The sequence below is a fragment of the Salmo salar genome, chromosome 18 (genome assembly GCF_965601325.2).
Source record: "Salmo salar chromosome 18, fSalSal1, whole genome shotgun sequence".
NCBI lineage: Eukaryota > Metazoa > Chordata > Actinopteri > Salmoniformes > Salmonidae > Salmo > Salmo salar.
This window is the reverse complement of record NC_138308.1, coordinates 29,627,919-29,654,786: the sequence shown is the minus strand read 5'-3', so window position 1 is coordinate 29,654,786 and position 26,868 is coordinate 29,627,919. Positions and strand designations below refer to the sequence as shown.

Genomic DNA, 26,868 nt, shown 5'->3' with positions numbered 1-26,868 from the left:
CACACACACACACACATACCCCTCTTACACACACTCCTCTCATAACCCGTTCCCCCTAAATCTGAAGGAGCAGCATCGGAGGGCCCCCGTCCCAACTGGGAAGAACCACCTACCTCCCCTCCGTACACCTGTAATGCCTCCCTCAGCTCCCTCATCCACACCCCAAAGTGTTACCACGTCTCCTCAGTCAATGAGAACGCCGCCAAACGCCTGTGTCGCCGCTACGCCCAGAAGCTGATCCAACACACCAGCGACCAGCTCCTGCGGACCTACCCAGCAGCCACACGTATCGACTCCACTAACCCCAGTCCCCTACTCTTCTGGCTGCATGGAATACAGCTGGTCGCTCTCAACTACCAGACCGATGGTGAGCTAGACACTAGGAGTTGTCAACTAAGTAAAGTTTGCATCATTATGCCAAATGTGGGAGAAAGTGGGAAATTAATTTGGCTAGCTTCATATGAGGAACCGATATTTGGCCGATTGCCAGAACGAGTTGGCCCTGTCTGCATTCAGTCAAAAGTACGAAGGGACAAGGGGTTCGACGAATTCAATATTTCAGAAGTTGATTCAGAGAAGTCAATTGAAGTTGGAGCACAACATGCATCTTGAAAATGACATTGTCTGTCTGTCTGAAAGTCTAGTTGTTGGCGCACAAACCTATTTTTGAGTCTCTCCAATAGTTTACATATTTCTCTCTCTTTCTCTTTCTCTCTCCCTCTCCCTCTCTCTCTCTCTCTCTCTCTCTCTCTCTCTGACAGACCTTCCTTTGCAACTGAACGCCGCCATGTTTGAGCCTAACGGGGGTTGTGGGTACGTCCTGAAGCCCCCGGTCCTGTGGGACCCCAGCTGCCCACTCTACGGACACTTCTGCCCCCTGGACAGAGACCCAAGGGGGATGAGCCCCGTCCTGTTGTCTCTCACTGTGAGTACATAGCAGAGGTAATGGATTGAATGTATATGTGTACAACAAGTAGCTAGTGATCCTCAAAGGTTTCCTTTTTCGGTCAGTTCATCTGGTGCAACACATGTTTTCTTGATGTCTTTCTCTATCTGTGTCTCTCGCCTATCCCCCCCCTTCTCTCTTTCCATTCCTTCCAGATTATCTCTGGTCAGAATCTATGCCCAGGGACTATAGCAGGCAGTCCATGCATCGAGGTGGACATCCTGGGGATGCAGGCTGACGGGTGTCACTTCCGCACCAAACCCGTCCACCATAACCCCCTGAACCCCATATGGAACCAGAGCTTCCACTTCCCCCTGCTCATGGCTGACCTGGCCTTCCTACGGTTTACCGTGGTGGAACACAACAGCTCCCAGACCACCGCTCAGAGAATCATATCACTCAGAGCACTCAGGACAGGTAGGCACACACGCACGCTGCATCATTTAATCTGTGACTTATCTTCCACACACTGGCACACACACAAAGAGTGTGTTTTTATTAGAAGACCCAAGCCTGGTACAGCTACAGTCATTTCACATGAGACATTTCAAACATGAACACCTGCTGTGAGTGGGGCTACATTCTTTCCTAACATTAAAGATAGAATCCTTAGTTCCTACATACAGTTTTGGACTTTTAAATAAATTATATATACCCATTGATTCTTGAAAAATATAATAATAATAATAATATAACTTGTAAATTCCTCATGAGCTTAGTTCAACTGTCATATCCCATCAGAACCAAAAATATAAGCTTGTTTTAACCCCAATGTTTGTAAACAATGTAAATGCAAAGACTCTATAGCCTCAAAACATGGTTAAAACTATCATGTTGATTTCATGATGCAAGGACAGGATGGCCTGTCCTTGCATCCATAGGTTTGTCTATGAATTTGAGAGTGGTTATATTTTCTCCAGGCCCATCCCTCTGCTCTTTACAAAAACAGAGGTGGGGTGAACGCTTTGTTATTGTTTTAATTAAGGACTATAGCTTTAACACTTCTGATATGGCTCTGAATGAGCACCAAATGGTCACGTGTGGCTCAGTTGGTAGAGCATGGCTCCTGCAACGCTAGGGTTGTGGGTTCCATTCCCACGGGGGACCAGTACAAATGAAAATGTATGCACACACTATTGTAAGTCGTGTCTGCTAAATTAATAAAATGCAAACTGAATGGGCATACTGTATACCAAGGGAATGGACATGTGCAAACAAAATAGGATACATGCAAATGACCTGTACCTATTTGTCTTCACATGCCCATTCAAGGCTTACTACACCTGGATCTTTTTGTCCAGAATAATGTCGTACTGTGAAGGTAGGCTTCAGTCATGAGTATCGTCAGACAGTTTGGGTTTGATGTGTAATAAATGTAACCGACATTTTCAAAATACTGTAACCCTGTTTCAAAACTGAAAATAATTCATTATATTTTTTATTTTTCTTCTGGGGGTAGTAATGTTGCATTTGAAGGCATTCGGTGGTTGTAGAACTATGGCTGCATATCATTTTAATCCATATTTCATACAATAATACATTTGATTTTTAAAGCTACATGTTTCAGCACTCGGCAGTCCCATTCTGTGAGCTTCTGTGGCCTACCACTTTGTGGCTGAGCCGTTGTTGCTCCTAGACGTTTCCACTTCACAATAACAGCACTTACAGTTGACCGGGGCAGCTCTAGCAGTGCAGAAATTTGACCAACTGACTTGTTGGAGATAAACACAACTTTTTTCAATTTGATTAGCTAATTGAATTCACACAAAATGGGTAAAATTCTATGCCCATATAAAGTTCAGTTTAAAAGAGACAGCATGGGTAAAACAAAACTAGAGGAAAGGCAGAAAAAGTTGCAATGCTGTCAAATGAGAGCATTATATTCCCAATACTAACAGTGGCAATCCTGTCAAAACTGTGTGGGGGTGTGTGTGGCAGGATACAGACACGTGCAGCTGAGGAATCAGCACAACGAGGTCCTGCCAGTCTCCAGTCTGTTCATCTACAGCCGTACATCTGAAGACAGCGGAACAGCAGGCTCACGGCCTGCATCATGGGTGAGTCTGTAGTCTATAGTGTGTAGTGAGTGTGTAGTGGGTGAGTGTGTAGTGAGTGTGTATAGTGGGTGAGTGTGTAGTGCAGGGTTTTCTCCTACTTTTCTCCTACTGTCCTTGAGAGCTACAGGGTGTGCCGGATTTTGATTCAGCCGTGCATTAACCACTAAACTCACGCTGTGTGTGTGTCTGTGTGTCTCCCAGCTCTTCAGCACAGAGGAGCGTAGGGCTGCTGTGCAGTACAGGGTCACCGTCCATGGAGTCCCTGGGCCTGAGCCTTTTACGGTGGTGGGTGTGAGTGAGAGGACCACTGCCAGAGAGCTCCTACACAATGTAAGCATGTCATCTTTCACTTCACCATGTACTGTACCTCGGCATTCTACACATTTGGTGGGGGGTTAAGATCATTTGGAGCTTCGAGATTCATTTCAACAGTGCAATTGCAGCAATATAATGCTTAATCTCTATCTTTCTCTCTATATATATATCTGCCTCCCAGATCCTTCCATCCCTCTCCTCCTCTACTCTAGTCTCCCTCTCTTCTTACTTCCTGATGGAAGAGAGGGTGGCATTGCCCCGTGAGAGGGGGGAGGCTCAGGGTGAGGTTCGGGGTGAGAGGGGGGAGGTTCGGAAGCCTCTCCTGCAGAGGACGATCAGGCCTGAGGAGGAGATACTCAGGGTTGTCGAGAGCTGGAACCCTGACGAAGGCTACCTGGGCAGAGTATGCCTCAAAACGAGAGAAAAGGTCTGGTTGTATTTCAACCTACTCAAAATCACTGTTCCGTTCTCTTATGACCAAATGTATGACTTCCAATTAGTAAAGTCATTGCACAGTTTTTCAATTTTGTTGCTTCAGAGCCTAGAATTCAAATTATATTGGACATTTTTTTATTTGATCTACTCAACCTGTTCAGCTTGTTCAACCCCAAAACCTGCTCTGGTGGCATTGCACTGCAACTGACCCTGTTCCTTTCAATGTATGTGTGGAATGCGCCAATTATGCCATTCTTTGCAGATATGAATGAACTGTTGTTGATGTCTCTAAAAAAGACTCAACCTTAACCCTACCTTTAATATTCACCTTTGTTTCAGCTTGTGAATGACGAGAAGCCAGTTATAGAGGAGATGGAGGTGAGCTGTGGACTGGAGGACGATTCCTTTCTGGTGGAAGTACATGGAGTGTCTCCTGACCAATCACCAGTGACCCTCAGAGCTCCCAGGCACATCACAGGCAATGACCTCATCCAACAGGTAAGCATATGGGAGTCAGTCACGGGAGTGGTTACATTTCCCTTACCCCATTACTTACCAAACAAACAAAGTTGCAGGGGCAGGCTGTTATAATTACAGATCGTGCCTTTAACCGTGTACCTGATCTCCATTTCACTTGCAGACACTGAGGAAAGCCAGACAGTCCAGCCTCCTGCTGTCAGCGGGCAACGCCAGTGACTACATTCTGATAGAGGAGGTAGTCAAGGAGCCCCTGGGGCGCAGGCTCCCTGCCAGACCCACCCAGAGGATCCTTCTGGACCAGGAATGTGTATTCCAGGCCCAGGGGAGGTGGAGGGGACAGGGGAAGTTCATTCTCAGACTCAGGGAGCAGGCTCAGGGAAAAGAGGTGAGGATATAGGATGAGGACATATTTGTGTGTGTGTGTGTGTGTGTGTGTGTGTGTGTGTGTGTGTGTGTGTGTGTGTGTGTGTGTGTGTGTGTGTGTGTGTGTGTGTGTGTGTGTGTGTGTGTGTGTGTGTGTGTGTGTGTGTGTGTGTGTGTGTGTGTGTGTGTGTGTGTGTGTGTGTGTGTGTGTGTGTGTGTGTGTGTGCGCGTGCGTGCGGGTGAGAGAGATACTTCAAGTGTTGTTGACAGCCAAATGTATGAGATTTCCTGCATGGGCCACATTTATTGAATTTGTCAGTAACTGTAAATATGTTTAGGTAAAAATGTTTGCTGTGTTTAAGATGGCAAGACCAACCCAATCAAAAGAACAGTTTGCAAATGTCTCAAAATCTTAACAAATCCCACTATTTTGTAATAACCAAAATTGGGGTTATTTCTCTGGAGTAGCTGGCCATAATTGACGGCTTCAATGTCCTCAGACAGCTCAGCGTGAAGACTGTTTCAGACCTGTTCGCGAGGATCGGCGGAAAGGAATATCGTTGGCGAGCGAGTTGAAACGACTGACAGGCCGGAGCCGGGCCGTATGGATCGAGGCTCACGCCTGCTCTGAGGTGGTGCACAGCAAGGATGAGAGGGCAGTGTGCTGTCTGCATCTGAGTGAGACCAGAGAGTGACGTTAGTGGTTCTCCTTCATACCTGTTCTACTACACACACAGTGTATTCATAGTGAATTATAGGATCTCTATGTCCAACTCATAGAGATAAATAGAGGACTCTAGTGCCCAAAAGCCTGTTTTAGCATGGGCAGCGCCATGGAGGACTTTCACAATTTTTAAGTAGTCAACTGGGTGGAACTTCCTATGGGTTAAGGAAGGATCACACAATTCCATCCAGGTCATCAGGACGGATCAGCCAATGAATTATACAAACATTCCATAACTGCAGGTGGCAGCATATTGCCAACCTTGGCTTTATACCTGTCCAGACAACACACTTCAGGTGGCAGTATGCACCCCTTTCAGTTTGTTTACCAACTCATAAAGTAGTAGAAGAAGAAAATGGAATACTTCAAAATGGAGACGGCGCTGCCTATGGTCTCATAGATGCCATAATAGAACAGATGCAGTGTTGCGCCCTCTATCTAACTCTATGGTCCAACCCTCCCTTGAGTTTCTCTAACTAACTCCATGGTCCAACCAAATCCAAGTCTACCGCATAACTTACAGCTAAACAACCTCGCTAGCATCATCATTTGGGGCAGAGAACCAACTATTCAATTTGGAATCTGGGAACCAGACTGAAGTGTAAAAAGTAATCTCTTATGTTCTCTGTTATCGATTGTCCAATTGAGAGTATTATTGTATGCTTGTAATATAATGTTTGTGTGTTTATCTCCCTTCACACACTCTAATTAAAGATATACAAGATGGGCTGACACTGGGAAGATGTGGAATTGGAGCCGTGCAACTCCAGGGTGTCTGATGTGATTTGGACCAGGCAATAAGCCTAATCTACGTCTACTTAGAGCTGGAAATGGCACCTTATCAGCATGTGAATTTATTGAAGACTTGCATTAGTTCCCCAAGCAAATGCCTAACGAAAATGGGGAGAATCTTAATTGGATTTCCTTGCCACCTTTTCGAGGAGAGGAGGCGAGGAGACCAGGAAATAAATTAACTTGTCATCAGGCAAATTACATTTACAGAGGTGGAATCACATTGTCTGTTAAAAAGAGCAGGATAAATACACATGTAGCTAGAGTCCATTCCATTCTCCTGTCCTTGTGGAACGCAGAAGACCCAGGTTCGAATCCAGTCGGAGATGAAAGACGAACACACTAACCTTAGGACAGACCAGCAGATGGTGATATTGTGCTTTCCGATGGATACATAAGACATCAATCTGGCAAGTTTGAAGTGGCTGGAGGAAATGGGAAGAATCTCAATTAGATTTCCTCGCGTCCTCTCCTCGCCTCCTTTGAGTCGAGGAGATGAAAACAGGAAATAAATGTGCTTGTCATCAGGAAAATTATGTTTAGAGGTGGAATTCCAAAATACATGTGGCTTAAAAATGCTAGTTGTGCTAGACATTTTATAGATAAAAGGATAAATAAGTACTGTATCATTTTTAAATGTGTACATGCTTTTCCCCTCTGAGAAAATAATAGTTGTTTCAAAGGAGGTGTGGCTGATTTCAAAACACTTCTGCGGTAGGATACACCCGAGCATCCTTCGCCGGAGGTGGCAGTCGAGGAGAGGAGCCAAACTCCTTCGTTGACCTATTAACAAATTGACACGCTCCAACATATGCCAACCCCTTACTGGATTCCGGGTCACAGAGGAGAGGAAGGACTTTTTCCCAATTGAGAATCTCCCATGGTCAGACTCAAATAATCAGACAATTTCACTAGTCATCCCTCAAAACTAATTTCTACATTAACGTCAAATGTGTTTAAAGAAAATTCTCTATTTTACATTACTGCTGGTGTACAATACTGCGAACTTATTGTGATATTAGTATATTAAACATTCCCAGTGCTATAGCTGTTTCCTTTGGTCTATTTCCTCACAATGAATCTCTACAGTGACATACTTGAATTTGACACCAAACCGCTGTGATGACTGATACAAGGACTTGATCAAAAAAGTTTGATTTTATTACAAAGCCACTAGCACAACAATATAACTCCTTGTTCAGCAGTCATTTTGAAATCAGTGCAAAATACATACAGCAGACAAACTCAAATCATACAAGTGCAGGAACCCAGAAAACTGTTTTGTATTTGTAAAATAAAAAAAACACAGCAAAGAGTTTATTTAACCATGTTCAGGTTTTGCATTTAAAGCTACATAATGCAAAAATGAAATAAAAATATCATTGTTCTTGCTGTTTCTTGAGCCATGTCATAACCAAGCTAGGCACACAGGTAGGAGAAACAAATACACAGAAGAGAGCAATTTAACCTCAGACTTAACTGTCAAATAATAATTCATTGAAGAACTAGTCTATTCATCAACAATATTGATATACTATCAACAATCAAGCATACACTCCCTTGACATTAACATTCTTAGAATATTAGCCTAAATATAAACAATATGATATGAACATTCCGCTTGATGGACATTAACATTCTTAGAATATTAGCCTAAATATAAACAATAAGATATGAACATTCCGCTTGATGGATTCCATATTTTATGGGGGGGAAAGCCAGAGGAGTACAATACATGCTGTTGGGAAAATGCTAATAATTATAATACACATGGCTAGAACATAGAAACTCCTCTAGAAATGTTTTGTCAGTCACTGAAGGTGTAGGAATTGAACATGCAGCATTAGTATATTAGCCTACTAGTTAAATCAGACGGAATGCTGCGTTCACTATTCACACAGCCGTGGTCAGTCTGGTTTAACTAGGCCATTAGTTTTAATAACAAATGAATATGATGCAGCTTAAAATCAAGTCAAATAGTGAATATAACCAATGTCACACACACAACTATCTGAACATCGTTTACATTAAGAAAGCAAACTAAAATTCCAACTCCACATTTTCCTCACAGAAAATCATTGAGGAAAATTGAAATTACAGTTGTTGTCTTCCTGAATTGACCAAATTGAAATAGCCCCAACCCTGTAAGGACACACCTGGTTTGGCACACAGCACTAGGACTGACAATATGTGCTTTAAATTAGTCCTGTGCTCTAAACTGCACCTGTTGAAGTGAAGTGTTCACTAGAAACATTTGACAATGGCACAATAACAACCGGAATTCAACTGAACTCTACACACACTTTGACATCCTTCCAAAAAGAAATGAGAAAAAACAGCAACAGTAGGGGAAGTGTAAGATTGGAGAGGCACGCACGCACGCACGCACGCACGCCATCCACTAGGTACAGTCTTGGTACGAGTACTAAGAAATACTGTTGTAATAACTACAAGTAGAATATATTTTAAATTATATTGAATTTAAATGAATATAGGGTTAGCGTATTGTGTGACTGTTACCGGAGCAAAACATAACTGTTTTTTAGGACAGCGTTTCCCAAACTCGGTCCTGGGTGAACGTTTAGTTTTTTGTCCTAGCACTACACAGCTGATTCAAGTAACCAACTCATCATTAAGCTAGTGCTAGGACAAAAACCAAAACGTGTTCCCAGGGGGGGCCCCAGGACCGAGTTTGGGAAACCCTGTTTTAGGATGCATTTGAGTAGCAAAACTGGTGAGATGTCTTCAGTCATTCCACTGGAAGCATGTTGGGTGTAATATATTCTTATTTTACTGTGCAGCTGCAATTGAAATTAGTTTAAATACTTTTAAGCCCATCCTCATTAACTTAATTGTACCATGTATCATAACAGATTTACAACAACAAAAATAACACACCAACAGAAAATCAGTTATGCCTGAATGTACACAAAAACACACCATCAAAGAAAATCTATGTCAGCTAGAACATAGAAATGTTCAGCAATCATACAGAAACAAAAATCAGCTTACTGACCTAGTCAACAGAACAACAAGAATATATCTCTTTCAGGGTGCATGTGTGGCAAATTAATTGAGAAGTTTGTCACAAAGTAAGCAGGCCTACTTTAGTTACTACACAGCTATTCCCCATTTAATATTCAAGCTGCAGGTGTGTTGCTATGGTTACAAACTGTAATGACAGGGGAGCGGTTAAATAGACGAAGGGAGTATCTTGTTGGTTATGACTAACAACCACCCAACACACACATCTGTTTAGTGTTCAAGGTAGAAATTGCCCCCAACTACAGATCTAGGATCAGATTTTCCCAACCCCAATCCTATTGGGTGTGATTATAAAATGTCCAATATCTGACCCTGCATCAGTGGTTAATTATGGGCAACTTCCACTTTGAGGGTGTTTGGGGGTTTATTCTTTGACATCTACAGCGGTTGCCTATCACTCCACTCCCTCTAAAATACCACAACTCTACATTGTGTAGTTTACACAGATCATCCCTCTCTGACAGCACACTGAATGTGGGTCTCCATGGCTGGTCCGTTGTCCACTATTGTCTTCCCACTGGTGGCTGAAGTTGTGATGATTATGGCTCCCAGACAATAAAAACAGTCAAAATGGCTGATTGGCCAAGTCACTGCTAGCTTAACAGTCCGAATGCACAAACACGTGCACACACATGCTCACCTACAAACACACAATCAGACCTGGGCACGCACACTCACTCACACAAATACACACACAGACAGTTCTGAGGCAGTACCTCTAGCTGAATCCCTGGTCATATCGGCCTTTAATCATCATGTTCAATAAAGGGCCAACCTACAGAACAGAAAGCACATTGATGCATTAAAATACAATCGCACTAAAACAAGTCCATTGTTGAAAACCTATTAGGGCCTACTACTAGGTGAGATACTGTAGCTATAGCTTTGTTTCACTGAGTGTCCTGTCCTCTAGTCTTTGTGCTGTACCACACATCCCCCTTCTTCCATTCACTCTGTGCTAAATCAGGTAGACCATAAATATTCACAGTAATTGGGTTGCTATCAGGGTCAGCGTTCCGGAGCCGTAAGATTCCGGGCATGGCAAGCTTTCTGCACTATTCCTACAGGACCAACTAAATACAGAGCCGCCAAATGGAATGTCATTCATCTGATGTCATGTTCTAGTTATGGAACCAGCCAGAATCTTCATCTCAATGGAATCTCATTGGGATCTCAGAGCTGTGAAATGTCATTTGATGTTCTAGAAATTAGGTGATTTAGTCATGTTCTAGTTCTGGAACTAGTGAGTCTATGGGATCTTTGGCAACCTGGTCCAGATATGTTTGTTCTTGGGTTTAGCCAACTCTGACTATGGCTGTCATGCCCAGATATGACATTATGGCTGTCATGCCCAGATATGACATTATGGCTGTCATGCCCAGATATGACATTATGGCTGTCATGCCCAGATATGACATTATGGCTGTCATGACAGATATGGCTAAAGTAGCCAGTGCATACAAAAAAACCAAGGTTTCTACAACGGGTTGGTCAAAACAAGCATTGTGATGGGTGGGCTTCGCCTCGTACCTACGACCGCAACACAGACGTGCTAAAAAAGTCAAAACCCACGGCCTCTCGTGTACAATTGCTTTAACATACCAGACTAGATCTCCCATAAATAAATCCCATCAGAATATTCCTCATCTGTCCAGTTCCAGTACCTGGTGTGGGTCTCCCAGTGCCTCCCCCAGCATCTTCTCTATGTTTCTCATGATGGCCACCTTCTGATGAGCTCTCAGTGGGTACTCGATCCTCTTGGGCGTGGGCGCACCCTGGGGGAATAACAGATCATTTAGTGAGGACAGAAATATAACATGTCCTCTAATACTATTTCTATTAGTAAGGGATGTATCAAGGTGATCCAAGCTAATTAAAAATGATTAGCGAAGAGAGCACAGTGAGAAATCTATCTTTCAATGCAAAGATATTCAATTCACTTCACCAATATTTTGACCGTAATAGTGCCTTCTTTAGGGTGCCACAACATTAGTTGACATGAATGTAGTAAAGATGATACTGACATGGTGATACATTTTGGCATATATCAGTGAGCACATTCAGTACCTTGTACCAGAAGTTGACAGTGATGGTCACTCCACCACTCAACAGGGACTCAATGTGGTGCCACCTGAATTAGCCATGAAACGAAAACAGAGCAGACTTATCAGATCATTTACAATGTCACCGACAGGTCAAACTGACCAGTCTGGTTCCACAATGCAACAGTGTTGACATTGCAGCGACAGAATCCTCAGTGAGAAAACAGCATCAAAATCAGTCTATTTTCAGTCTCGGTACAGAACGACTCTTACCAATACACACTGTACTGTACATGGGATCCCACCACACACATAATACTAGGTAGAACAGTGTAAAGCAGCTCCTACCAGTACATGGGGATGTAGAGAACATCTCCCGGGCCCACCACAGTCTCATAGCCCGACACATTCTTAAAGTTGGGAAACCTCTCATAGTCAGGGTTCTCAAAGTCAACCTACAAATGGCAAAAGTAAACTTGCTGTTAGTAAGATGAATTAAAAACAAACAGAAACAGTTGAGAAACAGAAAATCCACTGCATATCAAATCAAACACCGGTTTCTAAAGGGACCACAATGGAAATACGTTTTCCTTGATGTGTTATCCTCTATGACTGCATTGTATCCACGTCTGGTTGATTGTTTTAAAATGGTCAAATAAATGACATCAGAAAGTAGGGTTTACCTGGCTCTGTCTGTCACAGGGGTGGTGAACAGGGAAGGGGTAGAGACACTCAAACTGGTCGGGAGGGAACAGGATGCACCTCTTGTAACCTTTGATTTGTGCAAAGAAGTTCTGCTGCTCGTCGTAATGGGCTGGCGTCACGTTGCCTACAAACATTGAGCAGATCACAGGATTACCTGTCTGTCTCTGGAGGAGCAATGCCCTTAAGCTAATTTCAGCTGAAATGAAGGTGAGTGAATTTCTTTCTTAATGCCCTTTCCACAAGGCATTTCACTGCACATTGAGACAGGGTAGTTCACTCTTTCCATCAGCGATATATGGCACCCACATTGTAGATATACTGTATATAATTTCCTTGTCTAATAGGACTAGGGAAATCACCTGCTAGCCCATGGTCCCATGCCTAAAAGCCCCAGGGTCCCTTCCTTACCAGGGTTCTCCCCAAAGAATGTAAAAGCGGCGCTGATTTTGTACCTTTAAAAAGCAACTATTTGTTATCATTTATGGACCAAGACTGCAGGAAAACGCCAAAATCTCTGAGTCCCAAGGGAGGCACTGACCCCTTCCAGGCCTCCCATCCCCAGCAGCACCAACCTTGTTAAAACATCCTGGGGAAAACCCTGCTAAACCTTCATTCCTATAAACCCCTTAGTTCCTTACCCTCCATGCCTATAGGCCAGGGCTAGGTCTCTTACCCTCCATGCCTATAGGCCAGGGCTAGGTCTCTTACCCTCCATGCCTATAGGCCAGGGCTAGGTCTCTTACCCTCCATGCCTATAGGCCAGGGCTAGGTCTCTTACCCTCCATGCCTATAGGCCAGGGCTAGGTCTCTTACCCTCCATGCCTATAGGCCAGGGCTAGGTCTCTTACCCTCCATGCCTATAGGCCAGGGCTAGGTCTCTTACCCTCCATGCCTATAGGCCAGGGCTAGGTCTCTTACCCTCCATGCCTATGAGCAGCAGGTTGGAGGTGAGCTGGCCCCAGTTTCTCTTGCTCTGCTGCTTGGTGATCCAGTTCCAGTTGAAACCCAGGAAGTCCACCACAATCTTTCTGCCCACTGTGTCGTTCAGTGTCTGCTGCAGGTACACCCTGGGAGGATGAACAGAATAGAATTAGACCATCTGATGAGACAGAAATGGATCTTCTGCTTTGCACATATTTTGGAAGGAGCACAGCCACAGAGGGAGCTGCAGTACAGTGATCCTGGAGCTAGTTGGAGCACAATGTGGATAGAGACACAAAGGATAAGACTGTCCTGTATGGCACTGTCATTAACAGTCCAAAGAAGGGGTAATGCTGTAACTGTAGAGTCAACTACTGATAAAAGCAAAAGGGTTGGAACTGTAGTGAATATACTGCTGTAAGCCCAGTGGTTAACACAGATATACAGAGGAATGAAGAGAAATACAATTGAATAGGGACAGTTGAAATGCAATGCACTTCCACAGAGTTTGCACTTATCAGGAGTCAAGTGTACTCAGCAAGTGTACATGCATCCGGAAATGAAAGCTTGTCTTGCCAATAGAAAATGTTCAACCCGGCTCAGAAGAAAGCATTCCTTGCCAAACCACAAAGAATGATTTCAATTAGAAAACAGTAATGCCATGAAACAAACGTTGCACAAAACCACCACTATATAATGTGACAGAAAACGTAATTGAACTGATCAAATCTACAGTACATAGACACAAGCAGCAAGCATTAGTTCTAAGGAAGGGGCTCAGGGCAGTAAGTGATATGTGTGTGCGTGTGTCGCTCTCTCTCCCAGGCCAAGCAACTCAGTCAGGTGAGAGTGGTACAAAGTGTTCCCAAGATGCCTTATACGTAAATGCTTAGTCATTCTCCACAGCTAGCTATTTCAGTTCCTGCATTAGATTTAATTTGACTCACTCAACATTTTACTTTCGTCTAAAGAGCAATGCCCAGCACTCCTGCAACGCAAACACCTAGACTGGATAGCATTTCATCTGATTCTGTCCATATTACACATGTTTTGTGACTCAAATAAGAGAAGTTGTATATTACTTTCACTCATATTCAGCACTGATAAAAATGTCTCTAATATTTTTCATCAACTGTCCCTAAGGACCTAGCTCTACTGCAGCAGGTCAGCAGAACAAACAGCAGATCATCCTCCCTCAGATGATGGTTTAATATAGCCATTTACACAAAAACATTACCTCTCATCTCCTCCCTCTTCCTGCGTTTTATGCATTTTCTCCACAAAATCCGAGAATTTCATGTCTATCCGTCGAGACTTGGGTACAAAGTTCTCAAAGTTGGCCATTTTCTTCTCGTCATAGTAGAGGAATTTGTGGTTTTCCGCGATGTACACAGAGAAGTCCCCGTTTCCAATGTTCTCCTGCAGGTAGGGGATGTCCCACTGGAGAGCCGGATACACTAGATTGGTGTCTGTTAAAACCACAGGTTCCTGGAAGCCCCCCCCCAAAAAGGAGGATTTGTTAGATTAGAAAAAGACGGCATATACTTTGATCTTTTTATTCCTTATAATATAGCACTGAAGCAAGCAACAATTTTGGTTAAATTATACAAAAAGTATTCAACTTTTTTACATAATTTGTTAACATGTTTTCCTAATAGTGATAGGCCTAACGTTATATGCATTAAATATCATTATAAACTGGGTGGTTCGAGCCCTGAATGCTGATTGGCTGACAGCCGTGGTATACCAGACCATAAAATATCAATATACATCTAATCCGTTTTCCTTTGACGCATTGAATAGTTCGGCTATAGTAAGTCCAAATTAAATGCATGGGGAATTCATCAATATTTAATAGCTTTTAATACATTATACGTATGATCCTTTGGCACGTAGCAAAGAAAGGCACACCTGTCTCTGGCGAATAGGAAGAGCCTGCATTGGCCATGTGTATCAACAACACTGCGGTTTGCTGGCAAGCAGAGCGATTGATGGTCCCATTGGACACAAGTGGCAAGTGCTACGTGACTACTGGAACGTAGGCTGTGTAGCACATGCGCGCTGCGCCGCTGCACTGCATTTCATTAGCGAAGCCCGTACAGCAAGCAGGGCGGAAGCAAGAGGCAAAATATACTGAATGAATTATGAATAGGATACGTTAGCTCCATTTCAACAGACTATGTTGTTTGACTTTTTAACTTGGGTCAATAAGACGCTATTCAACTAATTTCATGTCAACAGCAAATTGTTGGTCTACTCTATTTGGTACTCTACTGTTTATCGCGCGGGTACACTACTGTTTATCGCGCGGTAAATCTGAATTATACAGCTCATTCACCTCCTAGTCAACATTGCTGTGTCTGGTCAAAACTCAATCCCTCCTCTCCCCCCCCCCCCCCCCCCCCCCCATCCTCATCCTCTCTTTCCCTCTCCCATCTGAGTTCACCGGGAGTTCACCACAGGTCATAATAGTGGAACACAACCATTCTATGCCACACGCCCCCCCCCCCCCCCAAAAAAAATACAAAAATATTTGAATCACGCAGTCAACTGCTCCTATAAAAATAGCTGAATAAAGACCAAGGAATAAAACCTGTGATTTGCATGCAGAAAAAGTTGACTTTGCAGATGGATCACGCAGCACACAAAACAGTTATGTCTGCCATGCACAATGCCTAGCTTTGTGTATGGGACATATAACTGATAATTCACTACAGTTCACTGTTATGTCAACAGTTAGTTACACTGTAATAGCCTAGATATCCAATATGCATCCATAGTACCATGCCTGCTGCCAGCATGCCAAATATTAACAGCCAGCATTGATCTTCCAGGCTGTAGCCTAATCTCTGGAATTGTATAATCATATTTCAAAGAAAGGCACATCAATGGATGCAAAAGACAGTCATATGAGAAATACTGATTTATTTAGTGGTACGTGCATTTCAGTGTTATAACAGGGTGTGACTGTTGCATTCCTCTGATGTAGGCCAAGTTAGAGATCAACCAGTCGATATGATTTCATGGGAATCCATGTCATATCAGATGTAGTAAATGCCGACTGACTTTTGGAGAGAAGCATTCAAGTGGAGGCATGACATGTTTTTTTATTGAACATAAAGCAAGGGAGGTGGCACGTGTACATTGAGAGGACCTTACTAACAAGGGGTCCAGATTACCTGGTTTACAAATAGTATCAGACAGGAGAAGAAAAAAAAATCTGCTTCATTGGCTAACTAGGAAAATAAGATAGTCAATGGTAGGCAAGATGTGTGTTACCAGCAAACTGATTATCTACACTGCAGTGTCATGCCATGCAGACTTGTCAAGTCCAGTGTTCTTTGGCCTTGGTTCTGGGGACCAAGGGGTTGTAACCTAGGCTACAGCCAAACTTGTGTTCCAATCCAGCGTCAAAAACACCTGTTTCACCTAATCATCAAGCCCTGCCATGATAAATTGGAATAACACCCCATACGAAGGACCCCAGGCCCAGGTTGGAAGAACACTGGACTTGTCCACTATCACCCAGCGAAGTAGGGTCTCTCTTGCATGAGATTTGATTCATGCAGAACAAGCCTGGATAAAACAGGTGAAATTGAAAAAAATAGAACCACTGTCAAAATCATGTTATCTGGCTTGCCAGGCAGCTGATTCAGTTGAGAGAACATTGGCTATCTTACCAACAACATACAGGATACAAGCAGGTGGTGTGTGCAAGACAAAATACTTGTTGATTAACATTATTTGACAATGTAGCAGCTAGCCATATAGCTATCGTTAGCTAATTACTTTTGTTTCTCACCAAATACCTCGTACACCGGCCTGCACATTGATCTGGTACTGGTACTGTATATTATAGCTCCATTCTTGTATATTTTATTCCTCGTGTTACTATTTTTAATTGTTCTTATTGTTTTTTAACTGCATCGTTGGGAAGGGCTAGTAAGCAAGCATTTCACGGTAAAGTATACACCCGTTGTATTAGGCCCATTTGACAAATACAATGGGTTACTTAATTTGAGCTAGCTATCAGACTTGAACAAAAACATGACAGCAAATTAATTGTCATGTCAACTGTCACTTTACCTCGTTGTTTATGAGCATCTCAGCTCTAGGATCCGTGTGAGAGAGTCTGGGAATCGGTCTGGTCTGGAAAGGATACTTTCGAAGTTGAGAGTCGTTCCAGATAGGGCTGTGGACCTCCGGCTCCGAGAATGATGCGGCACCGCCTTCGCTCGCCGTCGGATCATTCTCGACCACTGTTGCCGCTGCCATGCCGGTGTACCGAACCCAAGCCAAGATTTCCCCTCGCCCGCTGTCAAAGGATGTTCTCTTGACTCGAGATACTGACACCTCTTCTTTAGGACTTATGCTACGTGTTTGCTCACAACATTGCCATGCATAAATTGTCTGTTTCTTTCCCGATGCAATACATTAAACACCGAGCCTACAAGCTTCCAAAGCTCAGTGGTTGCTAGCACCAGTCAAATGTGTAAACAGCCGTGACCACTGAGGTATAATAAGAACGGCAGTGACAGGCATAAAAACAAACGACGAAAATGTTTTTGGAAGGGAAATACCAAGCGAGGTGTAGTACCCAGAATGAGAGTACAGCGACATCTAGTGTACTGAATGACTAACTGCTATAGAGCAACTTCGCACACATCCATCAGATGGCGTCAGAGTACTGCTATTTGATTAGAACGAAAACTGTCAGAAAAATAGATCTTGCTCAGGTTTCTGACATCACAGTGTATACAAACAATTCCAAATTACATTCACTTGAAATCTTGAAATGAGATTCGCCCATAGACTATAGGATTCTGAGTTGAAACTCGGTGCAAATAACATACATTTTATGTATCTTTGCTCATCTCTCTTTATGTGTGTGTGTGTGCAGGGTTGGATGGATTACATTAAAAATGTAATCAGTTACTGATTACGTGACAATAAAGGTCATTAGTAACATAATTCATTGGATTACTCGAAATGTGTAATTTAAGGATTACTTATGGATTACTTCCTTGGTTAGTCAGCATCTCTGCCTCCTCAAGTTTATGCTGTACACCAATCAGTTCCCTCTCTAAAGAGAAATCAAATTATACTGTATGTCATCCCAGTGCTTTGGAAGTGAACAGGACACAAAGATCCTGATGAAATGTGGGATGAATGAGGTCTCAGTAAATGCGGGTCTTAAGTTTTGGTTACAAAATGGTTCTGTCGAAAGCAAATTTGGCATCAGATTTCAAATAGATTAGAACAGAATTTCCACTGAAAGGTGACTTCCAAGATGTCTGGCTTACTCAGCACAGCACAGCACAACTATTTTATTATGTTTTAGGCGAACACTTCTAGCACACATCCTGATTAGATTGAGTAATCAAATATGTAATCAGTTGTTGACGGTAACTTTACAGTGCTTTCGGAAAGTATTCAGATCCCTTGACTTTTTCCACATTTTGTTATGTTACAGCCTTATTCTAAAATTGATTAAAATACATATTCTCCTCATCAATCTACACAATACCACATAATGACAAATAGAAAACATGTTTTTAGAATTTTTTGTAAATGTATTTAAAATAAAAATCAGAAATACATTATTTACATAAGTATTCAGACCCTTTGCTATGAGACTCTAAATTGAGCTCAGGTGCATCCTGCTTCCATTGATCAACCTTGAGATGTTTCTACAACTTAATTGGAGTCCACCTGTGGTAAATTCAATATATTGGACATTGGAAAGGCACACACCTGTCTATATAACTATATAAGGTCCCACACTTGACAGTGCATGTCAGAGAAAAAAAACAAAACCAGGTCGAAGGAATTGTCTGTAGAGCTCTGAGATATGACTGTGTCGAGGCACCGATCTGGGGAAGGGTACCAAAACATTTCTGCAGCAATGAAGGTACCCAAGAACACAGTGGCCTCCATCATTCTTGAATGGAAGAAGTTTGGAACCACCAAGACTCTTCCTAGAGCTGGCCACCCGGCCAAACTGAACAATCAGGGGAGAAGGGCCTTGGTCAGGGAGGTGACCAAGAACCCGATGGTCACTCTGACAGAGCTCTAGAGTTCCTCTGGGGAGATGGGAGAACCTTCCAGGAGGACAACCATGTCTGCAGCACTCCACCAATCAGGCCTTTATGGTACAATGGCCAGACAGAAGCCACTCCTCAGTAAAAGGCACATGACAGCCCGCTTGGAGTTTGCCAAAAGGCACGTAAAGGACTCTCAGACCATGAGAAACAAGATTATCTGGTCTGATGAAATCAAGATTGAACTCTTTGGCCTGAATGCCAAGTGTCACGTCTGGAGGAAACCTGGCACCATCCCTACGGTGAAGCATGGTGGTGGCAGCATCATGCTGTGGGGATGTTTTTCAGCTGTAGTGACTGGAGACTAGTCAGGATCAAGGGAAATATGAACGAAGCAAAGTATAGAGAGATCCTTGATGAAAACCTGCTCCAGGGCACTCAGGACCTCAGACTGGGGTGAAGGTTCACCTTCCAACAGGACAACAACTCTAAGCACACAGCCAAGACAACACAAGCCAGAGCCCGGACTTGAACCTGATCGAACATCTCTGGAGAGACTTGAAAATAGCTGTGCAGCAACGCTCCTCATCCAACCTGACAGAGCTTGAGAAGATCTGCAAAGAAAAATGGGAGAAACTCCCAAAATAGAGGTGTGCCAAGCTTGTAGCGTCATACCCAAGAAGACTCAAGGCTGTATTCACTGCCAAAGGTGCGTCAACAAAGTACTGAGTAAAGTGTCTGAATACTTATGTAAACGTCATATTTCAGTTTTTTATTTTTAATACATTTGCGAAAATGTCTAAAAACCTGTTTTTGCTTTGTCATTATGGGGTATTGTGTGTAGATTGATGAGAAGAAAAACAATTTAATCCATTTTAGAATAAGGCTGTAACGTAACAAAATCTGGAGAAAGTCAAGGGGTCTGAATACTTTTCGAATGCACTGTATTAATGTAACTGTAATCTGATTACACCTTTTTTCAAAAGGTGTCTGGCAGTTACTTCATTTTTGTAATATGATTTTTATTATTAATACTTGTTACATGTAATAAATTACTACCCAACCCTGTGTGTGTGTGTGTGTGTGTGTGTGTGTGTGTGTGTGTGTAAACTGTAGATGTGTGTACGCACGTGCATGCGTGACGTCTGTACAGGAGTGCGTGTCTGAGTGAGTCTGTCCATGCATTTGTATGCATGTGTGTTAGGTGGAGGGGAGAGACAAATACTTTTGAAATGGTCTGTCAATATTTAAACATTGGTTACAGTAACCTCTTACTTCATTGACCCCTGGGTAAACTCTATGGTCACACTTTGAAGATAGCATTCTATTTGTATTGCACACCATTGACTTTGCTCAGTCATCTGACCAGCTGATCAAGGCTACAGTTTCTTTACTTTGTCTGTGTAACTTTGGCCAGTTTCTGTACCTTTTGTACCAACCACCTTAAAGGCCCACTATTTTATATTTTTAGGAATTGAGGAGGGGGCCTTTAATAATTATTTTGCCATAAATACCACATGATATTTTGTACTGTAAAACTTCAAGTTTCAAAGTTTATTTGCCACATGCACAGGATACAACAGGTGTAAAACACAGTGAAATTCTTACCTTGAGAGTTCTTTCCAACATGGCAGTGATAATAATAATATAGATAATAATAGAAAATAGAATAAAAAATAAAAGTCTGAATAATAACAACACAAGAACTATGATGAGAGTTAAAGAAACAAGAATGCAAGTATTGTATAGACAGGTCAGTGCCAGTAACTAATTCATTGTGCAGGGATACTGGAGTGGTTTGAGGTGGGTTTATACATAAAAAGTGTCTGGTAATAAGATATACATGTAAACAGGACTGAAAAGTGACTGGTAGCAGGAATATATACAGTACTTGTCACGTCCTGACCAGTAAAAGGGGTTATTTGTTATTGTACTTTGGTCAGGACGTGGCGGGGGTATTTGTTTTATGTGGTTCGGGCTGGTTGTGTTAGTAGTAGGGTGTTTGATTTATTATTCCGGGTTTTGGGCACTGTTCTATGTTAATGTATTTCTATGTTTAGTCTAGTTATTTTGTATCTCTATGTTTAGTTAATTGGGGGTTGGACTCTCAATTGGAGGCAGGTGTTTTCTAGTTGCCTCTGATTGAGGGTCCTATAAATAGGTATGTGTTTGTGTTAGTATTTTGTGGGAGATTGTTCTTGTTTAGCTATGTGTGCCTGACAAGACTGTCAAGTTCGTTTTGTATACGTTTTTGGTGTTTTTCCTTCTTCACTTTAATAAAAGAAGATGAGTGTACATTTTCCCGCTGCGTCTTGGTCTCAACCCTACGACAACAGTGACAGAATCTCCCACCAAACACGGACCAAGCAGCGGAGGAAGGAGCAACAGTTGGACTGTAGGGAGTTTTGGACTTGGGAGGAGATTCTGGCCAGAGAGGGTCCATGGAGGAAGTCTGGTGAGGACCGGGAACGCTACCGGGGAACACGGCTGGCTAGGAAGCCGGAGAAGCACCCCCAATATTTTTTTTTGGGGGGGAACACGGGTAGTTTGGCTAGGCCAGGCAGTAGACCTAAGCCAGCTCCCCGTGCTTATTATGGGGAACGTATGGAGTGGAGAGCGCCGAGGTATGCGGAAATGCGCACGATCTCGCCCATGCGCACGCACAGTCCGGTGCGAGTGATCCCAGCCCCTCACAAGTGCCGTGCTAGAGTGGGCATCCAGCCTGGTAGGAGGATGCCTGCGCAGCGCATCTGGCCACCGGTGCGCCTCCTAGGTCCAGGCTACCCTATGCCTGCTCTACGCACGGCAACCATCAGGCCCCTGCACAGCCCAGTTCGCCCTGTACCAGCACTTCGCTCGTGCAGGGCTACTAGTTCCATCCAGCCAGGACGGGTTGTGCAGGAGGTGCGATCGAGACCGCCAGTGCACCTCCACGGCCCGGTATATCCAGTACCAGCACCACGCGCCGGGCCTCCAGTGCGTCAGTCCAATTCAGCCTGTTCCCGCTCCTCGCACTAGCCTTAAAGTGCGTGTCTCCAGTCTGGTACCTCCACTACCAGCCCCACGCACTAGGCTTCCAGTGCGTCAGCTTCGGACACTCTGGACAGTACTCCGTCCAGAGTGTCCGACGACAGTGCCCCGTCCAGAGTGTCCGACGACAGTGCCCCGTCCAGAGTGTCCGAAGACAGTACTCCGTCCAGAGTATCCGGCAACAGTACCCCGTCCAGAGCATCCGGCAACAGTGTATAGTCCGGAACCGAGTGAGACGGCCTACAGTCCGGAACCGAATGAGACGGCCTACAGTCCGGAACCGAGTGAGACGACCTACAGTCAGGAACCGAGTGAGACGGCCTACAGTCCGGAACCGAGTGAGACGGCCTACAGTCCGGAACCGAGTGAGACGGCCTACAGTCCGGAACCGAGTGAGTCTGCCTACAGTCCGGAACCGAGTGAGACGGCCTACAGTCAGGAACCGAGTGAGACGGCCTACAGTCCGGAACCGAGTGAGTCTGCCTACAGTCCGGAACCGAGTGAGTCTGCCTACAGTCCGGAACCGAGTGAGTCTGCCTACAGTCCGGAACCGAGTGAGTCTGCCTACAGTCCGGAACCGAGTGAGTCTGCCTACAGTCCGGAACCGAGTGAGTCTGCCTACAGTCCGGAACCGAGTGAGTCTGCCTACAGTCCGGAGCTCCCAGAGTCTGCCTACAGTCCGGAGCTTCCAGAGTCTGCCTACAGTCCGGAGCTTCCAGAGTCTGCCTACAGTCCGGAGCTCCCAGAGTCTGCCTACAGTCCGGAGCTCCCAGAGTCTGCCTACAGTCCGGAGCTCCCAGAGTCTGCCTACAGTCCGGAGCTCCCAGAGTCGGCCTACAGTCCGGAGCTCCCAGAGTCTGCCTACAGTCCGGAGCTCCCAGAGTCTGCCTACAGTCCGGAGCTCCCAGAGTCTGCCTACAGTCCGGAGCTCCCAGAGTCTGCCTACAGTCCGGAGCTCCCAGAGTCTGCCTACAGTCCGGAGCTCCCAGAGTCTGCCTACAGTCCGGAGCTCCCAGAGTCTGCCTACAGTCCGGAGCTCCCAGAGTCTGCCTACAGTCCGGAGCTCCCAGAGTCTGCCTACAGTCCGGAGCTCCCAGAGTCTGCCTACAGTCCGGAGCTCCCAGAGTCTGCCTACAGTCCGGAGCTCCCAGAGTCTGCCTACAGTCCGGAGCTCCCAGAGTCTGCCTACAGTCCGGAGCTCCCAGAGTCGGCCTACAGTCCGGAGCTCCCAGAGTCTGCCTACAGTCCGGAGCTCCCAGAGTCTGCCTACAATCCGGAGCTCCCAGAGTCTGCCTACAGTCCGGAGCTCCCAGAGTCGGCCTACAGTCCGGAGCTCCCAGAGGACAGTCCAGGGTCTTCAGGGACTGGCCTCTGGCAAAGGTATTCAGTGGGGGTGGACTGGTCAGGGAGTGGACCTAGGCCTGAGCCTGAGCCACCTCCACCGAAGGAGGTTTGGGGAGGGGGGGGTGTTGCACGAGAGCCGTCGGTGACGGCAGCCACCCTCCCTTCCCTCCCTTTAGTTTAGGGGTTTCTTTTTGGGGTTGTTGTCAGGTGCATCCGGGGTCTGCACCTTTGGGGGGGTACTGTCACGTGGCAGGGGGTATTTGTTTTATATGGTTCGGGGGTGTGTGTGTATGTAGAGGGGTGTTGGATTTATGTGTTCCGGGGTTTTTGCTTTATGTTCTTGTTTTGTATTCTAGGGTTTCTATGTTGTGTATTTCTTTATTGGCCTGGTGTGGCTCTCAATCAGGAACAGCTGTACATCGTTGTTTCTGATTGAGAGTCATACTTAGGGAGCTTGTTTTTCACCTGTCCCTTTGTGGGTAGTTGTTTTTTGCATTGCTGTTTTGGATAGCCTGCGAAACTGTCGTACTGTCGTTTCTTTGTTTCTTGTTTTTTTTTTATAAATAAAATAATGATGAGCACGCAACCCGCTGCGCCATGGTCTAATCCCTTCGACTATCGTGACAGTACTGTTGTCACGACTTCCGCCGAAGTCGGCTCCTCTCCTTGTTCGGGCAGCGTTCGGCGGTCGACGTCACTGGCTTTCTAGCCATCGCAACTCCATTTTACATTTATCCATTTGTATTGTCTTGTTTTACACACCTGGTTTACATTTCCCAATCACACTTCATGTATTTATTCCTCTGTTCCCCCTCATGTCTTTGTGTGATATTGTTTGTGTGTTACGTGTTTTGTAACGCGCCAGGCTGGCGTTCGTTATTTCCGTTTTATTTTCACGAAGCTTGTTTGAATTGTTAAACATTTATGTTTTGTGACTGTTTTTGCACGCTTTACACTTTGCTTTGTTGGCTGGAGGTTTTTGACGCAGCTGCGTCCGTCTGTAATCTTTCTCCTGCCGAAATAAAGTGTGCGCCTGTTCACAATTCTCTGCTCTCCTGCACCTGACTTCACCACAAGTACGCACACGCCTGACAACTGTAAATACTTAAGGTAATATATATATATATATAAGTATACAGGAGTAATCGTGACTAGTAGCAGGTTAAATATATAAATACTAATGGTAATGGCAATCAATAATCAATGGACAGCAGCGTAATGGTGTAATACATCTAATCAATAATAATTGTAGCAGAACCTTAGGTTGTGTCTGACTGGGTAGAGACCTGTGGATGGGCATAGAGTCAGTGTGGATAGTCTGTGGGAGAGGGAGAGCAGTAGTTGTTAGCCATTTAACAGTCTTATGGCCAGGGGATAGAAGCTGTTTAGGAGTCTGTTTGTCTGAGCCTTGATGCACCGGTACCGCCTTCCGAACAGGAGCATGGAGAACACTCCATGATTCGGATGTTGGAGTCTTTTTACAACGATTTATTCTTAATAGGGAATAAATTATACTTTCAAAGTGAACTGCTCCACATTTTCAAAGTGAAAGAAAAAGTCTAGACATTTTTTAAGATTCAAATTCATAAAAAATTGAAAAACAAAGATATCTTGATTGTGTATATCTTCACACCCCAGACTTGGTGGAAGTACCTTTGGGCAGCAATTACAGCAATTGCAGCTGCAAATAATTTTGAATAAGATTCTTCCAACTCCGCACAACTCTTAGGACAACATTATATCCATTGTTTTTGACAAAATTGCTCAAGATCAGTAAATTTGGTTGGGAACAATTGATGGACAGCATCATGAAAGAAAAGGAAAGGAAAGGGGGATACCTAGTCAGTTGTACAACTGAATGTATTCAACTGAAATGTGTCTTTTGCATTTAACCCAACCCCTCTGAATCAGAGAGGTGCTAGGGGCTGCCATAATCGACTATGCAAACCAAGTAAATTTAAGTCAGGACTGAAGCTGGACCCCTCAGAAACCCTCAACGCCTCTTGGAATACCATTCTGGTGTGTCTTTAGCATTCAAATGTGTGTAATTGTCCCATTGAAAATAAAACTATCCCAGGGTTAGACTGAGGCAGGTTTCCCTCCTACTTTTTACCTGGGCTTTGCTCCTTTAGTATTTATTTTGCTCCTGACAAATTCCCCAGTCCCTGACAGTGACAAGCATACCCATAACATGATGCTGCCACCACAATACTTGAAAATACAGAGGGTTTCACTGGATGTGACCCAAACCTGATGTTTTTATTTTAATCAAAAAGTTAATTTATTTGCCATGTTGTCTTGCAGTATTACTTAAGGGCCTTCTTGCAAACGTAATTGATTATTTTAAATGTATTTTTAAAATAGACTTCCTTCTTTTCACTTGTCATGCTGGCCAGTAATGTGGAGTGAATGCAAGGTTGTAAAATTGTGGTGGCAGCATCATGTTATGGGTATGCTTGTCCTCTCTGTTCTCCTTCTCCTTCATTGTCTGTCTATTAGCACCATTCGACTGATGATGACCTCCTGGTGTGTTCCCATGCTCGATGTTTCCTGCTCTGAGCAGTGAGCGGATCTGATCCATGCCTCTTCTCTTCCCATTCTTTTCCCTTTCTCCCCACAGATCTCACAGTAAAGGGATTGACTGGCCACCCTGCTGTGCTGAGACAGGGGTGCACATCTCTATCCTGCTGATACCCCACACCAAGCTTTTTACTGCAAGGCAGGTTTACTGTTTGTTGTACCTTCAACTCAACAATAGCAGATCAGAAACAGAACAATATAATAGCAATAGTAGTTATTAAACCATTCTTCTCATGGAATCTCTCTCTCTTGTCTCCTGGTCTCTCTTCTCTTTTATTTGGCTTTGCTCTCTCTCTCTCTCTCTCTCTGGGTGTTGTGTGTCCAGATTGACTAAGCCTACAATCCTATTAGTTAGAGATTCCAGGAGGCATTAAATGTAATTGTCCTATTTTCCATGCCTTGTATCATCACTTGAGCGAAATTGTCATTTTTCTCTTATCTGTCTATTATTCTTTTTCCGATTGAGATTGAAACAACGGCTGTAAGAGATAGGCAGTATGCAGTGTATAAAGGGTTTATTTTAAAAGGAAAGTTGACAGAGAAATGTTAAATTATTGTTATGTGTAAAACTGAATGATTGTTCACTCATCTTAAGATAAGTATAGTTATAGTCTTTAAGTACATTCATAAAAACTGGAATTTCGAGCAGAAGTTCCAAGACAGACATATTCTAGAATGAATCCCAAATAAAATGATATTGTCATGGAATGTTTGAAACCATAATTGAAGACAGTTTGCCAATCCCTTGACATCTCTGGCTCTGCTTTCTATCTGCCAGTGTCCCTCTGCTTCCAGTGCCACCAGAACTGCAGAATCTGTTGACCCTCCGGGAAGTGAGAGAGAGTGGATCTTTAATCTCTCCCTCTTCCCCGGCAGTGTCACCTCTGCCTCTCCGCCACCTCAGGCTCATGCCTCAGAGCAAACTGGACCTGGCAGGACCAGCCCCCCCACCCTAACCCCTCTGAGTGTTGGAGAAGAGGAGGCGGAAGTTCAGCACCTGAGGTCAGAGTTTGCTTCACTCTCTGGAGGGAGGTCTGTTGTGTGTGAA

The 26,868-nt window shown here is 44.1% G+C and overlaps 2 protein-coding genes across 6 annotated transcripts in view; one reads left to right on the top strand and one right to left on the bottom strand.

Moving 5' to 3' along the window:
- Nucleotides 1–7,157, top strand: part of LOC106577205 (1-phosphatidylinositol 4,5-bisphosphate phosphodiesterase epsilon-1) — a 34,453-nt gene extending 27,296 nt beyond the window's left edge. For all 5 annotated transcript variants that reach the window (XM_045700997.1, XM_014155104.3, XM_014155105.3 and 2 more), the window contains 10 exons: nucleotides 68–367; nucleotides 762–925; nucleotides 1,102–1,363; nucleotides 2,885–3,003; nucleotides 3,205–3,333; nucleotides 3,500–3,745; nucleotides 4,093–4,251; nucleotides 4,394–4,618; nucleotides 5,097–5,292; nucleotides 6,035–7,157. In XM_045700997.1, coding sequence (XP_045556953.1) covers nucleotides 68–367; nucleotides 762–925; nucleotides 1,102–1,363; nucleotides 2,885–3,003; nucleotides 3,205–3,333; nucleotides 3,500–3,745; nucleotides 4,093–4,251; nucleotides 4,394–4,618; nucleotides 5,097–5,291 — 1,799 coding nt within the window. In that variant the 3' untranslated portion in view covers nucleotide 5,292; nucleotides 6,035–7,157. The remainder of the gene's footprint in view (nucleotides 1–67; nucleotides 368–761; nucleotides 926–1,101; nucleotides 1,364–2,884; nucleotides 3,004–3,204; nucleotides 3,334–3,499; nucleotides 3,746–4,092; nucleotides 4,252–4,393; nucleotides 4,619–5,096; nucleotides 5,293–6,034) is intronic.
- Nucleotides 7,158–7,251: 94 nt separating this feature from the next.
- hif1an (hypoxia inducible factor 1 subunit alpha inhibitor) lies at nucleotides 7,252–17,361 on the bottom strand. The gene is made up of 8 exons (XM_014155109.3): nucleotides 16,912–17,361; nucleotides 14,063–14,313; nucleotides 12,823–12,971; nucleotides 11,883–12,028; nucleotides 11,548–11,654; nucleotides 11,225–11,288; nucleotides 10,822–10,932; nucleotides 7,252–9,932 (listed from the first exon to the last, which is right to left on the bottom strand). The coding sequence occupies exons 1-8, from the start codon at nucleotides 17,098–17,100 to the stop codon at nucleotides 9,876–9,878; spliced, it is 1,074 nt and encodes a 357-aa protein (XP_014010584.1). The 5' UTR covers nucleotides 17,101–17,361; the 3' UTR covers nucleotides 7,252–9,875.
- Between the last annotated feature and the right edge of the window lie 9,507 nt (nucleotides 17,362–26,868).